The sequence below is a fragment of the Muscardinus avellanarius genome (genome assembly GCF_963383645.1).
Source record: "Muscardinus avellanarius genome assembly, chromosome: 21".
In the NCBI taxonomy this organism is placed as follows: Eukaryota; Metazoa; Chordata; class Mammalia; order Rodentia; family Gliridae; genus Muscardinus; species Muscardinus avellanarius.
Window position 1 is genome coordinate 22,459,908 of NC_137807.1, and position 15,383 is coordinate 22,475,290.

Consider the following 15,383-nt stretch of genomic DNA (forward strand, 5'->3'; position numbering starts at 1 on the left):
CAACCAAGCAACAGCTGAGGGAGGAACATCACTTCCAAAATCCCTTGATGAGCCAGGTGCACACCTGGAATCCCAGTGCTCGGGAGGCTGAGACAGGAGGATCACAGGTTCGCGGCCAGCCTCAGCTACTTAGTGAGGCCCTTCGCAACCTAGCGAGACCCCGTTTCAAATTAAAGAATAAAAAATAGGGCTGGGGTGTAGCTCAGAGGTAGAATGCTGGGTTCAATTCCCAGCACCACACACAAAAAAAGCCGATCATGGTGGCACACACTTGTAATCCCCGCGCTTGGGAGGCTGAGACAGGAGGATGGCACAGGTTCGAAGCCAGCCTCAGCTACTTAGTGAGGCTCTCAGCAACTTAGTGAGACCCTGTTTACAAATAAAATATAAAACAGATCTGGGAGTGTAGCCTGGAGGTACAAAGCCCCTGGTTTCCATCCCCAGTACCCCCCCCACACAAAGAATAATAATAATAATAAAAATAAAGATTAAAAATTAGGGCTGGTATAGCCCCTGGGTTTCATCCCCAGTACTACAAAATAAAAATTAAATATATATGTATACATATATATAAACTACATAGATACATATATAAATTACATATATTACATACATAAATTACACATATACATATATAAAATTACATATATTGCATATATACAAATTACATATATTACATATATAAATTACATATATATACATATATATAATTTTATGTATGCACAAATTTATATGTATAAATATATGTAATAAAACATATAATATATAATAAATATATAATAAAATTATATATATTTGAATGTAATATATATATATGTATATATGTATGTATGTAATATTATGTAATTCCTGCTCAGGCCCCCTACCCTGCACCAAAGAAATGGAAAAACCAGAGAAGCTAGGGGCTAACCACAGGGCCATGAGTCTCTGTCCTGCAGAAAAGCACAAACTCACAACAGTAACAACAAACTCAGAAGAGAACATAGGGTCTAACCCACCCAGGTCGGGGGTACAGCGGAAGGAGTTCTTATCAAGGGACACTGGTATATATATATTTTATATATATATTTTATATATATATATATATTTTATTTTTTTATTATTATTATTATTTTTGGTGGTACTGGGATTCCTGGAAGCCCTTCTAACTCCGGGCTACACTCCCAGACCTATTTTTACATTTTTATTTGGAAACAGGGTCTCCTAAGCCAGCGTGGCTGGCTTCGAACCTGCGCGGTCCTCCTGTCTCCGTCTCCCAAGTGCGGGGATTACAAGTGTGCGCCACCATGCCCGGCTATATATATTTTTTGTACTAGGGATTAAACCCAGGGGCATTCTACTTCCAAGCAACACCCCCAACCCTATTACTGATTGATTGATATTCTGAAACCAGATCCCACCAGGTTGATGAGTCGCACCACTTGCTGAGGCTGGCTGTGAATCTGCGACCCTCTTGTCTCAGCCCCCAAAGTACTGGGATTACAAGCGCGCGCCACCGCACCCGGCTTCACCTCAGCAGGCATTTGTTTTCAGGGGCTGCTACTGGCATCTAGTGGGTAGAGGATGGGATTTTGCTGCCCTTACACCACAAGGAACAGTTCTCTGTTCTCACCCCTAACACAGAACATTCTGGTCCCATGCATCAGCGGTGGCCAGGCTGAGAAACTCTGGTCCAACTCAAAAAAGTGCCTGGCAATTAGCCTATAAAAATTAGTCACCTTGAAAGCTTGTCAAAAATAATAACCGTGAGCCGGGCGTGGTGGCGCACATTTGTAATCCCAGCATTTGGGAGGCTGAGACAGGGGGATCACGGTTCGCAGCCAGCCTCAGCTACTTAGTAAGAAAGGCTCTCTGCAACTCACTGGGACCCTGTTTCAAAATAAAGAATAAAAAATAGGGCTGGGGATGTAGGTAGAATGTCCCTGGGTTCCATCTCCAGTACTGCAAAAAAAAAAAAAAAAAAAAAAAAAGATTGTAAAAGGTAGCCAGGCGTGGTGGCGCACACTTGTAATCCTGACCTTGGAGGCTGAGACAGGAGGATCACAGGTTTAAAGCCAGCCTCAGCTACTTAGAGAGGCCCTCAACAACTTAGCTAGACCCTGTTTCCAAATAAAAAATTAAAATAGGTCTGGGAGTGTATGTTGGAAGTAGAAGGCCCCTGGGTTCCAGTTCCAGCCCCAGAAACACACACACACACATGCACACACGCACACACACACACAGAAAAAGAAGAAATCAAGAGAGGAGAGAGTGGCTTTAGGGCTGGCGCTGTGATTTCTCTGGGTTCCAGGCCACATCACCACCTCAGCTGCGTCAGAGAACTGTCCATGACTCACTGGGTGAGCTGTGTTTTCATGAGCCATGAAACGGTCTGGGTAACACTTCACAACCATTTGATTCCTGGTCAGCCTCCGAGGTTGTCCAGGGAAAGGCAACATCGGGTCTGTGATTCCAGAGACGCTCTATGTCCCAGAGACCACCCTTAAAAAGTAATTCAAAGCTGGGCGTGGGGGCGCACGCTTGTGATGCCAGCACTCGGGAGGCTGAGACAGGAGGACTGCGGTTCGCGGACAGCCTCAGCTACTTAGTGAGGCCCTTTGCAATTCAGTGAGACCCTGTTTCAAAATAAAGAATAAAGATAGGGTTGGAGGTATAGCTCGGAGGTAGAATGCCCCTGGGTTCCATCCCCAGTACTGCAAAAAAAAAAAAAAAAAAGTAATCCAGCCAAGCATGGCCTGTAACCCCAGTACTTGGGAGGCTGAGACAGGAGGATCGAAGCCTCAGCAACCTAATGAGACAGACCCTCAGCAGCTTAGTGAGACGCTGTTTCCAAATATGTCCAGAAGAGGCCAATCTGTAGAGTCATGAGCAGTTGCCTAGGGCCGGCCAGAGAGGGGCAGCGGAGGCTGCAGATGGTAGCTAAAGGTTCCATTTTGCAGTGATGAAAATGTTCTGGAATTATGATCGTGGGGAATGGTTTTGCGATCTTGTGACCATACTAAAAGCTACTGAAATATATATGTTTTATTTATCTATTCATTTGCTTATTTAGTGGTACTAAAGATTGAACATTACCTCCAAGCTATACCCCCCTTTTTTTTTGTGGTACTGTGGCTGGAACCCAGGAGCATTCTACCTCTGAGCTGCATCTCCAGCCCTATTTTTAATTATTTATTTATTTTTAATTTTTTGTGGTATTGGGGGTGGAACCCAGGGGCTTTTCTACCTCCGGGCTACACTCCCAGACCTATTTTATACTTTATTAGGAAACAGGGTCTCACTAAGTTGCTGAGAGCCTCACTAAGTAGCTGTGGCTGGCTTTGAACCTACGCGATCCTCCTGTCTCAGCCTCCCAAGTGCTGGGATTTCAAGCGTGCGCCACCACGTCCGGCTTAATTATTTATTTTGCAACAGGGTCTCACTAAATTGCAGAGGGCCTCACAAAATAGCTGAGGCTCTCCTGGAACCTGTGATCCTCCTGTCTTAGCCTCCCAAATGCTGGGGTTACAAGCATGTGTCACCATGCCAGGCCCCCACCCCTTTTTCTGAATTTTGTTTTGTTTTGAAACAAGGTCTCACTAGGTTGCAGAGAGTCTAGTTACATTGTTGAGGCTGCCCTCCAACCTGAGATCCTCCTATCTCAGCCTCTCCCCCCCAAAAAAAATGAGATTACAGGTGTGCGTCACCACACCCAGCTGAACTGGACACTTTAAAGCAGCGAGTTTATGCTGTGTGAATTATAACTCAAGTAAAAACTTCAAATTTTACATGTGTGTATGAGGCAGGAATATATCAGGCGGGGTTCAGGAATGAGAATTCCAGGGGGTTAAGGAATGAGAATTCCAGGCCTGCGGGCTCTGAACTGAACCCCTTCGGAAGGCTAGCTCTACCACATAGTTTCTATGATAAGTACGTGTAAGTACTTTGTAACTGCGGCAGGGCAGGAAAAACAGAACTTGTCAGTCCCAGCCACTGGCCACTGGGAAATGTTCTTGGCTCTAATCAGCTCACCCAGGGGGAGGCTAGAACCCTCTGTCTGTCCAGGAGATAACTCAGGGACACCTCTCCTTGAAGAGGGGGCTGTGGAGCTTCGAGCTCCCAGCCAGGCTGCAAAGATTCTGGCCAATCTCTGCAAAACGAAGGTTGCTTAGCTGAATCCAAGCCACCTCTCTTGCCTTGGACCTTGGATCACAGCAACACACACACACACACACACACACACACACACACACACACACACACACACTCACCCCCAGCCCAAGCTCACCTCCAGAGCCCAGATGCCAGCTGGCCATTTCCCGAGCTCCTTGGGACAGGGTAAGGGGCTCCTTCCCAACGCTCAGCCTTACCGTGGATGGGCGTTTGGACCCGAGGCCTCCAAGGCTTCTCCAGGGGAGGGTGGGCGAGAGGGACTGCGGGCCCAGAGGGTCAGGCCTGCGCTTCGGGAGCCAGGGGCCCAGGGGCCGGGCTGCGGGCGGCCGGCCAGCCAGCTCCCCTCCGTGCTCCAGGCCAGAAGCGGGGGCCCAGGTCACGCAGGGCCACAGAAGCTCACGCCACACACTGCAGGGCCCCCCGCAAGGCACACGGACACACGGCCCCAAAAGCCAGGCTGTAAATGCAAAACCCAGGCTTCGCTGCACCCAGGAGACCCGGAGGCCCGAAAGGCGCGGACAGACAGACCGACAGACACACCTACCGCCAGGACGCACAAGCCCGGCTCCGCGGGGTCACCTCGGGCCGCGGGCTCGCAGCATCCCCGGCCCCCCCAGGCCGGGCCAGGGTCACCGGGGCGGGCGCCCAGGTCTGGGGGCGCGGGCCTCCCCCCGCACCCGCCCGGCGCGCTCGCGGGGATGGGCTCACCTCGCTGTTGCTGGCCGAGGAGGACGCGGCGCTGGGCGTGGGCGAGCGCTGCAGGGTCACCAGGGCCATGGCGGCGGCGCCGAGGGCCTGGGCTGGGGCTGGAGCCGCCGGGCCGGCCCGGGGCCTGCAGCAGCCGCGCGGGCGGCGGGGCCCAGCCGCCGGCCCGCCCCTCGCCCTGGGCGCCCGCCCCCCGCCCCCGGCTCCGCGCCGGCGCGCCGGGCCGGCGGGCGCACGGGGCGCATGCGCGAGCGGGCGGGAGCCCCCACCGCCTCGGAGGGGAAACTGAGGCTCCGCCGGGAGGAGGCCCCGCCACCGGGAATCCGACCCCCTGCACCCCAAGCCTTCAGTCTTTGCAGAAACCCGTCGGGCTTGGGCGTCAGGATTGATGGACGTGCATTAAAAAAAATTGAGCCCAGGGACCTCTGAGCTATGCCCCTAGCCGCCTTTATTATTATTATTATTATTATTATTATTATTATTATTATTAGCGGTACTGGGAATGGAACCCAGGGGCATTCTACGTCGAAGCTACACCCCCAGCCCTATTTTTTTATTCTTTTTATTTTGAAACAGGGTCTCACTACGTTGCGGGGAGGGGGTGTCTAGCTGAGGCCGGCCTCCAGCCTGCGATCCTCCGGTCTCAGCATCCCAAGCGCTGAGACTACAAGCTCGGCCTGGCGCTATTACAATGTAATCCCTGCACATTTTCAAGATTAGTTTGTTTACAGGCGGGGATGGCGCGAAGAGCTTTGCCCAAAGAGGAACAAGTTTGCTAATCTTTTTCTATGAATTGCTACTCTGTGTCCAGAAAGCCAGCTAACTCCGCGGGGAGTAGGGCGGGGTCAGGAGGCTTCCGGAGCCTGGGGCCGAGGCTGTGAGAAGACCAGCCCGGGTTGCAGAAGTGGAGAGGATCCCGGCCCCCGAGGCCGCACAAAGGGCCGGAAGCAGGAAGGAGGCTCGGGGAGGCCCGGGCCGGGGGAAGAGGGAGGTGTGGCTAGCCCGGGTCTGGTCTGGGGAGGGCAGCTCTGGCTGCTGCGGGCGATTGCACTGTGGATGCTGGAGGAGAGAGAAGGACCACCCGGGAGCCCGCTGCTGCTCTGGGCCTGGGGACCGGAGCCTTCCCGGGGTGGTGAGGGGCAGAGGGCCACAGGCAGAACCCGAGAGAGTGCACCCGTCGGCTTGGTAATAGGAGGCCTCTCTTTCAGTAGACCCCTCCCCACACCAAACATGGCGTTTTAGCCAAGGACTGCATCCTGCATCCCCAGGGGCCCAGGAGGACACCCACACAGCCTCAGGGATCCTTCTCCCTGTCCCCCCAGGTCCCGAGGCTGGCTGTGACCTCCCCTTCACAAGCAAGACTTCAGGGCTTCCATCTCTAAGGGGATTCTCAGGAGGGGCACCATGGTTAGGGATATGGGGTGGTAGGGAGGTTTGGGAGCCATTGTCATGGGTAAGGTTAGAACCTGAGAAACTAAATGTCTCTGACATGCACTGGGTGGTTCTCCCAAAGCGGGATGCCTCGTTACCACCAGATGCTTATTAGGTGGTTTTTGGCAGGCAATACCACCCGATTACAGCAGGCGGCACAAGCAGCTGAGACTAGAGAATCAAATGGTTGGCTTATCCTGCCTTGAGGAAGGCCGGTGCTGGGGCCACCAAGGCCGGGATCAGAGCCAGCTGAGGGGTTAGGCCAGTGTCGGGGCCAGGGAGACCAGAACCGGGGCCTCCCATGAGGCAAGGCCGCTGCTTGAGCCAGCGAGGTCTGGATCAGTCCACCGGGTAGCCAGGCCACTACTGGGGCCGTCAAGAGTGGGATCGGTATTTGCAATGCAGCATGCACAGAGAAATATCGCAGAAAATAAAAACCAGATGCTTCCCCTAATCAGCAATAACTAGGAGGAAAGGGGCAACAGGAAGAGGTCGAGCTATAGAAAGGGCCCTATAGTGAAGCAATTAAGGTGACCAATCAGAGGGTATGGAATAGGGGAGGATGGAGCCTCTTTAAAACGCAGGAGGTACATAAACAAATGTGTCAAAGTTAATCACCAAACAAGCATGGGATGGAGGGAGGGGGAGGAAATGGGATGGGGGCTGGATGAGGGCTAATTGGATGATGTGTGCTTGTATATCCTCTCAAGTCTTGTATTCCAATATGATGTATGATTACAATGCACCAATAAAAAATAAATAAATTAATAAAACAAAAAACCCACAAATGGCTGGCTTATCAACCTAGCCAGCGCCTATTTCAAAACAACAACAAAACATAAAACCTGTAACATGTATTGTAGCTACGCTCTCAATGACAGATAGCCGTGGGTGTTTAGCACTCTTTTCAAAATTTCAAATATAAAGCCGGGCATTGTGGCACATGCTTGTAATCCCAGTACTTGGGAGGCTGAGACAGAAGGATCGCAGGTTCGAGGACAGCCTCACCACATAGTGAGACTCTCATCAACCTAGCGAGACCCTGTTTCCAAATAAGAAAATCAGGTAAACAAACAAACAAACAAACAAATATAAAATTAGGGCTGGGGTGTGCTTTTGAGGTAGAATGCACCACACACACAAAAATAAAAACTTGCTACTGAGTTACTAGTTGTCTCCTGGGTTGGGCCACCATAGGTCTATTCATGGTTGCCATCTTGTGATTCTCAATTCATGGAGAGGAAACTGACACCCAGGAATGCCCGAGGTCACAGAGCCAGGAAACAGGAAGTTAAGGTGCAAATCTGCATTATTTTTCTGCTTTAGAATTCAGGCAAAATATCTGATCCGAACACTCCACTGAGAGCTTTTTTTTTTTCTTTTTCTTATGAGCAATAACTTGGTGTTTGCCCTTGATTTCTCATTTGGAAATGAAATTCAACAATGATACAATTTATGTAGGCTTGGATAATAGCTCCTTAAAAATGACCATTTCCAAAAATGTTGAACCCTGTCACTTTACATAGAGATCTTGAGCCGGGCAGGGTGGTGCACACTTTTAATCCCAGTACTTGGGAGGCTGAGACAGGAGGATTGTGGGTTTGAGGACGGCCTCAGCAAGTAGTGAGATTCTCACCAATCTAGGGAGACCAGGTTTCAAAATAAAATAGGGCTGGGGGTGTCACTCGGAAGTGTAATGCCCGTAGGGTCAATCCCCAGAACCACATGCACATAAAATTAAATAAAAAAATCAAGCTGGGCGTGGTGGCGCACGCATGTAATCCAGTACTTGGGAGGCCGAGACAGGAGGACCGCAGGTTCTCGGCCAGCCTCAGCTACTAAGTGAGGCCCTCTGCAACTTAGTGAGACCCTGTTTCAAAATAAAGAATAAAAATAGGGATGGGGATGTAATCTGGAGGTAGAATGCCCCTGAGTTAAGTCCTCAGTGTCACAAAAAATAAAAATAAAAATTGTTACGATTTTGGGGGGGAAGTGTTCCCGGGGACCTCTGTTAAGCTCTTGACAACTGTTCTCATAACTGCGGGTTCTTGTCCAGAGCTAGGGCGGGTATACGTTAGTCCAAACTCTTGCTGAAAACGCAAATGAGTTTATTATGAAAAAGGTAAAAATACAGAAGACAGTTACAGCCCTATACTATCCTGGGATTGCATAAAAATCCTGTGCATAATTATACTATCCTGGGATAGTATAGGGGGGTAAGCCCAAAATGAAGTCACCGCCTAGACCATGTAATCCTATGACCTAGGTGTAAGCCTGCCCCTTAACTCTGTGCAGACCTCTTTTGTTATACTTACGGAGCTTTGCTCTAGCTTGAGTCAGAGCTACGAGGTCATCAACTAACCAGCGGGTCAGAAGGACTTTCCACTCCTACAACTCTGGCCAAGTCCACAGAAATTGCTTCTCAAATGCTGGGGCCTCCTACCCAGATGCGCAGTGGCCTTCGCACCTGTCGGTGGTGGAGGCTGCTCTCACCTCGCCCTGGGAGCGCTGGGGCGCGCCCCTTCCTCCCCTTAACTGGAAAACGGGCACGTGCAACTACATTTGATTTTCTCAAGTTTTTTTTCTTTTCTTTCTTTTCTCCTCCTCCTCCTCTTCCTCTTCTTCCTCTTCCTCCTTCTTTTCTTTTTTCTCCTTTTGGTACTGGGGATGGAACCCAGACACTTCCTACCTTCCCCAGCCCTTTTTTGTTTGTTTGCTTGTTTTGTTTTGAAGCAGGGTCTCGCTGAGCTGTCAAAGATCTTGCTAAATTGGAGGCTGGCCTCAAACCTGAAACCTCTTGTTTTCAGCCTCCCAAGTACTGGGATTTCAAGTGTGTGCCACCATGCCCAGCTTCTTTTTTTTTTTTTTTTTTTTAACCCCCTTCTCCTTTTCTCCCTTCTCCTCCCCCTCTTCCTTCTCCTTCTCCATGTGCATGGTACTGGGGATAGATCCCAGGGGCAATTATATAAAACTATATATAATATATGATATATAATTTTTTGCAGTATTGGGGATTGAACCCAGGGACATTCTACTTCTGAGCTACACCCCCAGCTCTAATTTTTATTCTTTATTTTTTGAAACAAAATCCCTGAGTCACTGAGTTGCAAAGGGCCTCACTAAGTAGCTGAGGCTGTCCTCGAACCGCGATCCTCCTGTCTTAGCCTCCAAAATGTTGGGATTAGGAGCGTGTGCCACCAGGCCTGGCATCCATTTTATTATAATTATAATAATTATAATTATAAAAATAATTATAAATAATTATAATTAAAAATAATTAAAAATATAAAATTAAAATAAAAAATAAAATAAAAAATTTATATAAAAATATAAAAATTAAAAATATTTTTAAAAATAATTATAAATAATTATAAAAAATAATAATATAATAATATAAAATATAATAAAAAAATAATAATTATTATTATAGAAGAAATTCTAGGCACCATTTCTCACGCCTTTTCTGTGTCATCTCTATTTTTTTACTAGGTGATGATGCAGGTGGGTGGCCGAGGCTGACCCGTCAAAGCTGACCAGCAGGGATACCTCCCTCCGGGGCTGGGCAGTCTCTCTTTCTGGGCATCAGTCTCCCCGTCTCTACAGCACAGTGCCTGGTGAGCTTTGGCCTCCACCAGTCCTGGCTCCAGGTCCTGGCAGAGGACCACAGGCTGGAGTCCTGCCGCGAGCGTCTCTGGGATACGGAAGCGAAGGCCCACGCATCCTCATGGCCGGAGCAGGCGGCCCCCCAAGCCCTCCTAGGCTCTCCAGTGCCCAGAATAGCGCTGGCCGGGTCAATCTGCCCCGGAACCCCTGTCCTGGGCTTCTGGCCTCCACCAGGGACTGACAGGTGTCCACCTCCCCCCTGCAGGCCAAGGAGCCACCTTCCCCTTACCAGGGCAGCAGCAGGAAGAGGAAGGATGATCTCTAGCTGGCCAGGGAGACAGACTTTCTTGTGGCCATCAGCCCTCCAAGAAAGCCCGCCCACTACCCGCCCTTCCCGGGGCCTGTCCCCAGGGATCTGCCAGCAAAGTCAGGCAGCTTTTCAGTGACTCCGAGCTGGAGCCCAGCGCTGAGCCCCGCCCGCCCCTCACCCCAGGCCCGTCCACCTCTGCAGACTTTGATCTTGGACCTCAGCGGCAGGGGCAAGCAGAGAGCTGGAGGACCAGACCTCCCCGGATCAGGAGACCCTGCAGAGGAGAGGACCCTGAGCCCCAGCAGCTGTCTCCTTTCTCTAGAAATCTTGGCACGTGGGTGAGTGGCAGATGCACCGCTGGGCTGGGGTTGGGGGTCAGAGGAACACAATGCCCCTTGTCAAGAGACAAGGCTCAGCAGGAGAGTCTGAGACAGGGTGGCAGGTAGAAACAGCTGGCCCGCAAACGTCCCCCAGAGGGATGAAGGTCTAATCCTAGCAGCTGGTGGGGAATCCGGGTAAGCGGCTTCCCCGCTGCAAGCCTCAGTTCCCCATCTCGCCTCTAACTGGGTGAATTTGAACATGTGTGTATGGTGCTGGAAACCCGGGGTGATCTGGCACCGAGATGCATCTCCAGCCCCCCCCCCCTTTTTTTTTTTGGTGGTACTAGGCGTGGAACCCAGGGGCTTTTCTACCTCCAGGCTATACTCCCAGCCTTATATATATTTTTTTCTTTTCTTCCTTCCTTTCTTCCTTTCTTTCTTTCTTTCTTTCTTTCTTTCTTTCTTTCTTTCTTTCTTTCTTTCTTTCTTGTGGTATTGGAGGGTAGAACCCAGAGGCTTTCTACCTCCGGGCTATACTCCCAGACCTTTTTTATATTTTATTTGGAAACAGGGCCTCACTAAGTTGCTTAGAGCCTCACTAAGTAGCTGAGGCTGGCTTCGAACCTGCGCGATCCTCCTGTCTCAGCCTCCCAAGCGCGGGGATGACAAGCGTGCGCCACCACGCCCGGCTTATTCTTTATTTTGAAACAGGGTCTCACTGAGTTGCAAAGGGCCTCACTAAGTAGCTGAGGCTGGCCACAAATCACAGTCCTTCTGTCTCAGCCTCCCAGATGCTGGATTACAAGTGTGCACCACCACACCTGCCCACGGGCATTCGACCTCCAAGCAACACCCCCAACCCTATTTTTTATTCTTTATTTTGAAACAGGGTCTCACTGAGTCACAGAGGGGCTCACTACATAGCTGAGGCTGTCCATGAACCGCGATCCTCCATTCTCAGCCTCCCAAATGCAGGGATTACAAGCGTGTGCCACCACGCCTGGCTTTTAGTCTTTTTGTTTTTGAAACAGGGTCTCACTGAGTTGCAAAGGGCCAGGCTAAGTACCTGAGGCTGTCTACGAACCACGATCCTCCAGTCTCAGCCTCCCGAATGCTGGGATTACAAGAGTGCACCACCACATCTGGGGTATTTTTTTTTTTTTTAAACAGGGTCTCACTAGGTTGCTGCGAGTCTCACTACTTGCTGAGGCTGGCCTCAAATCTGTGGTCCTCCTGTCTCAGTCTCCCAAGTACTGGGATCACAGGGTACGCCCCCATGCCCCCATGTACAATCAATCTATCTTTCTTTCTTTCTTTCTTTCTTTCTTTCTTTCTTCCTTCCTTCCTTCCTTCCTCCTCCCTTCCTTCTTTCTTTCTTTCCTTTCTTCCTTCCTTCCTTCCTTCCTCTCGTTGTACTGGGGGTAGAACCCAGAGGCTTTCTACCTCTGGGCTATACTCCCAGACCCATTTTATATTTTCTTTGGAAACAGTCTCACTAAGTTGCCGAGAGCCTCACTAAGTAGCTGAGGCTGGCTTCGAACCTGCGCAATCCTCCTGTCTCAGCCTCCCAAGCCCAGGGATTACAAGTGTGAGCCACCACGCCCGGCTTCAATTTTTCCTTTTAATTCTGCTCCTACCGACACACTATAAATTCCCACCAACACTGCCTTTCAGGCTAAGAAAACACGGGACTCTGAAATTTGGCTTGTTTTTCTTCATCTGTTTGACCTTTGGGTTTGGGGTCATGTGACTTTCCAGCGCAGCCGGGTGTTTAAACCACGAACAGGGGCCTCCAGGGGCTTGGACTCTGCTTCTCACCACCTGGGGGTCTTGGGCCACGGCCTTCAGTTGTGACCTCAGCTGCCCCCCACTGTAAAGTGAGCACAATTTCCCACAAACTCAGAAGGCTGAGGCAGGAGAATCTCAATTTTTTTATTTTTCTGGTGGTACTGGGGTTCCTGGAAGCCCTTCTACCTCCGGGCTACACTCCCAGATCTATTTTTACATTTTTATTTGGAAACAGGGTCTCCTAAGCCAGCGCGCGTGGCTGGCTTCAAACCTGCGCGATCCTTCTGTCTCTGTCTCCCGAGCGCGGGGATTACAGGTGTGCGCCAGCATGCCCGGTCCCCTAGCCCCTTTTAACTTTTATTTTGAGACAGGGTCTCTATAAGTGGCCCAGGCTGGCTTCCAGCTTGCCATCCTCCTGCCTCTGCCACCCTTTCCACTGTGATTTTCACGGTGTTGGAGGACAGAGAGAGCCCAGGCGGCGCCTGGCATCATACCAGGAACTTTGCAGAGCTGAGTGTGGTGGCCCACGCTTGTAATACCGGTACTTGGGAGGCTGAGACGGGAAGATCTCAGGTTCGTGGCCAGCCTCCGTTACTTAGTGAGGCCCTCTGCAAATTCATGAGACCCTGTCTCAAAATAAAGAATAAAAAATAGGATTGGGGGTATAGCTTGGAGGTAGAATGGCCCTGGGTTCCATCCCTGGTACTGCAAAAAAAAAAAAAAAAAAAAAAAAAAAAGAAAAGAAAAGAAAAGAAAGAAAGAAAGAAAGAAAGAGAAAAAGAAAAAGAACAGAACTTTGCAGGACTTCTTTATCCTTAGGACAACCCCATGAGGTTGGGATGCCTCTTTTTCAGAAGAGACAGCTGTGTCCTGAGGCTAAGGGTGGGAGAGGAGGAAAGGGAGGAGGAACCCGGGGTCCCTTCCCTGAGAACCAGCATCCAAGCTCAGGCTCCAAGTGTGAGGGGTGCGGCCTGAAGAACATACCTTTCTACTTATTGATTCTGTCCGGTTTGGTTTCTGAACCCCCAACAGTGCCCGGTTCTCATGGTCTAGAGCCATTCCCCCCCTTTACAAAACTAGGCCGAGTTGAGAATGGCCTGCTGTCCGGGGCCAAAGGCCTGAGCTGCTGGGAACCAAGGTCTGAGGCAGGAGGGAAAGTTGAACTTGGCCCTAGGGGCACAAACAGCCCTTGTGTTCTGTCTCTGCAGGAGCCGAAGGATCGTTCAAAGTCAAAAGCTACTAACTAAGCCTTCTAGACTTTGGAGGGCCCAGCCCGCCCAGCCCCCCAAGGCAGGCCCAGTGCTGCCCAAGAGAGTTCCGACAGGCCCTGTGTCTGACAGCTCCCAGCTGCCGTGGTCAGCTGCCTGCCCTGCACACAGTAGGTGCGTATAGGTGCGTGCCCTGCTTACTACACAGCTTCCTGGTTGTGAGACTCCGGTCAGTCATTTCACCGCCTGGTTTACTCATCTGTAGAACGGGGCTAATAAGGGCAGCCTCCACCTCAGAGGGCTGATGGCAGGCCGGGGGGGGGAGGGCATATGTGGAGAGCTGGCACACAGTAGGTGCTTTGTGCAGGTCTGCACATCACTTATTTTTATTTTATTTATTTATATTTTACAGAACTGGGGCTGGAGCCTGGGGGCATTCTACCACTGAGCTATACCCCCAGCCCTATCTTCTACTTTTTATTTTGAAACAGAGTCTCACTGAGTTGCAGAGGGCCTCACTAAGGAGCTGAGGCTGTCTGCAAACCGCGATCCTCCTGTCTCAGCCTACCAAGTCCTGGGATCACAAGCCTGCACCACCATGTTCTGCTAGCAAATCCCTTCTTTTGCACTGGGCAGCTAATCTGGCCGCTTGTGAAGCCGGCTGCCCATCCTCTGACCATACATTACCAGAAGCCAAATCTCACAAAGTCAATTTGCTGAGGGTGTCTAGGTTGCTGAGCTGTGACGATCTAAGATTTTTTTTTTTTCTTTTGTGGTACTGGGGATGGAACCCAGGGCATTCTATCTCCAGGCAACACCCCCAGCCCTGTTTTTTATTCTTTATTCTGAAGCAGGGTTTCACTGAGTTGAAGAGGGCCTCACTAAGTATTAGCTGAGGCTGGCTGTGAACCGTGATCCTCCTGTCTCAGAATCCCCAATGCTGGGATGACAAGTGTGCGCCACCACGCCTGGCTCGTGATCTAAGACTTGGGGCCAGAATGTGTTCTTCTGAACACGAGACTGCCCTGTGGACAGCTGTGCCGTTTATAGCCCCAGCCTGGGGAAGGGGGCATCCTGGAGGGCTTCCTGGGGCACGCAGCATCACTAACCAGCTGGGACCCCGGGAGCAATCAGTCTCATCTCTCCGTGGCTCTGAGTTTCCACTTGCAAAATGGGAAGGCTGAAGCCGGGCGTGGCGGTGCACACTTGTAATCCCAGCATTCGGGAGGCTGAGACAGGAGGATCTGGGTTCGCGGCCAGCCTCAGCTACTTAGGGAAGCCCTCGGTAACTCAGTGAGACCCTGTTTCAAAATAAAGAGTAAAATAGGGCCAGGGGGTGTCGCTCAGAAGTAGAACGGCCCTGGGTTCCATCCCAGTACCACAAAATAAAATAAAATAAAATAAAGAATAAAAATTGGGCTGGGGGTGTAGCTCAGAGGTTGAATGTTCCTGGGTTCCACCACCGCCAGTACTGCAAAATTTAAACAAAATAAAGAATAAAAAGCCGGGCGTGGTGGCGCATGCTTGTTATTCCCGCGCTTGGGAGGCTGAGACAGAAGGATCGCACGGGTTCGAAGCCAGCCTCAGCTACTTAGTGAGGCTTTCAGCAACTTAGTGAGACCCTGTTTCCAAATAAAATATAAAAAAGGTCTGGGAGTATAGCCCGGAGGTAGAAAGCCTCTGGGTTCCACCACCCGTACCATAAAAAAAAAAAAAAAGAATAAAAAATAGGGCTGGGGGTGTATCTCGGAGGTAGAATACTCCTGGGTTCAATCCCCAATTCTCCAAAATAAAATAAAGAATAAAAAATAGGGCTGGGGGTGTATCTCAGAGGTAGAATGCCCCTGGGTTCCATCCCCAGTAACA

General features: G+C 50.3%; 1 protein-coding gene across 1 annotated transcript in view; it reads right to left on the reverse strand.

Annotated features, from left to right (window-relative positions):
• SSH1 (slingshot protein phosphatase 1) overlaps positions 1-4,929 on the reverse strand; it is a gene marked incomplete at both ends in the record, with an annotated part of 72,559 nt that extends 67,630 nt beyond the window's left edge. Inside the window, one exon of the mRNA XM_080717706.1 lies at positions 4,861-4,929. Within this exon, the coding sequence (XP_080573832.1) occupies positions 4,861-4,929 (69 nt within the window). The remainder of the gene's footprint in view (positions 1-4,860) is intronic.
• Positions 4,930-15,383: the final 10,454 nt, after the last annotated feature.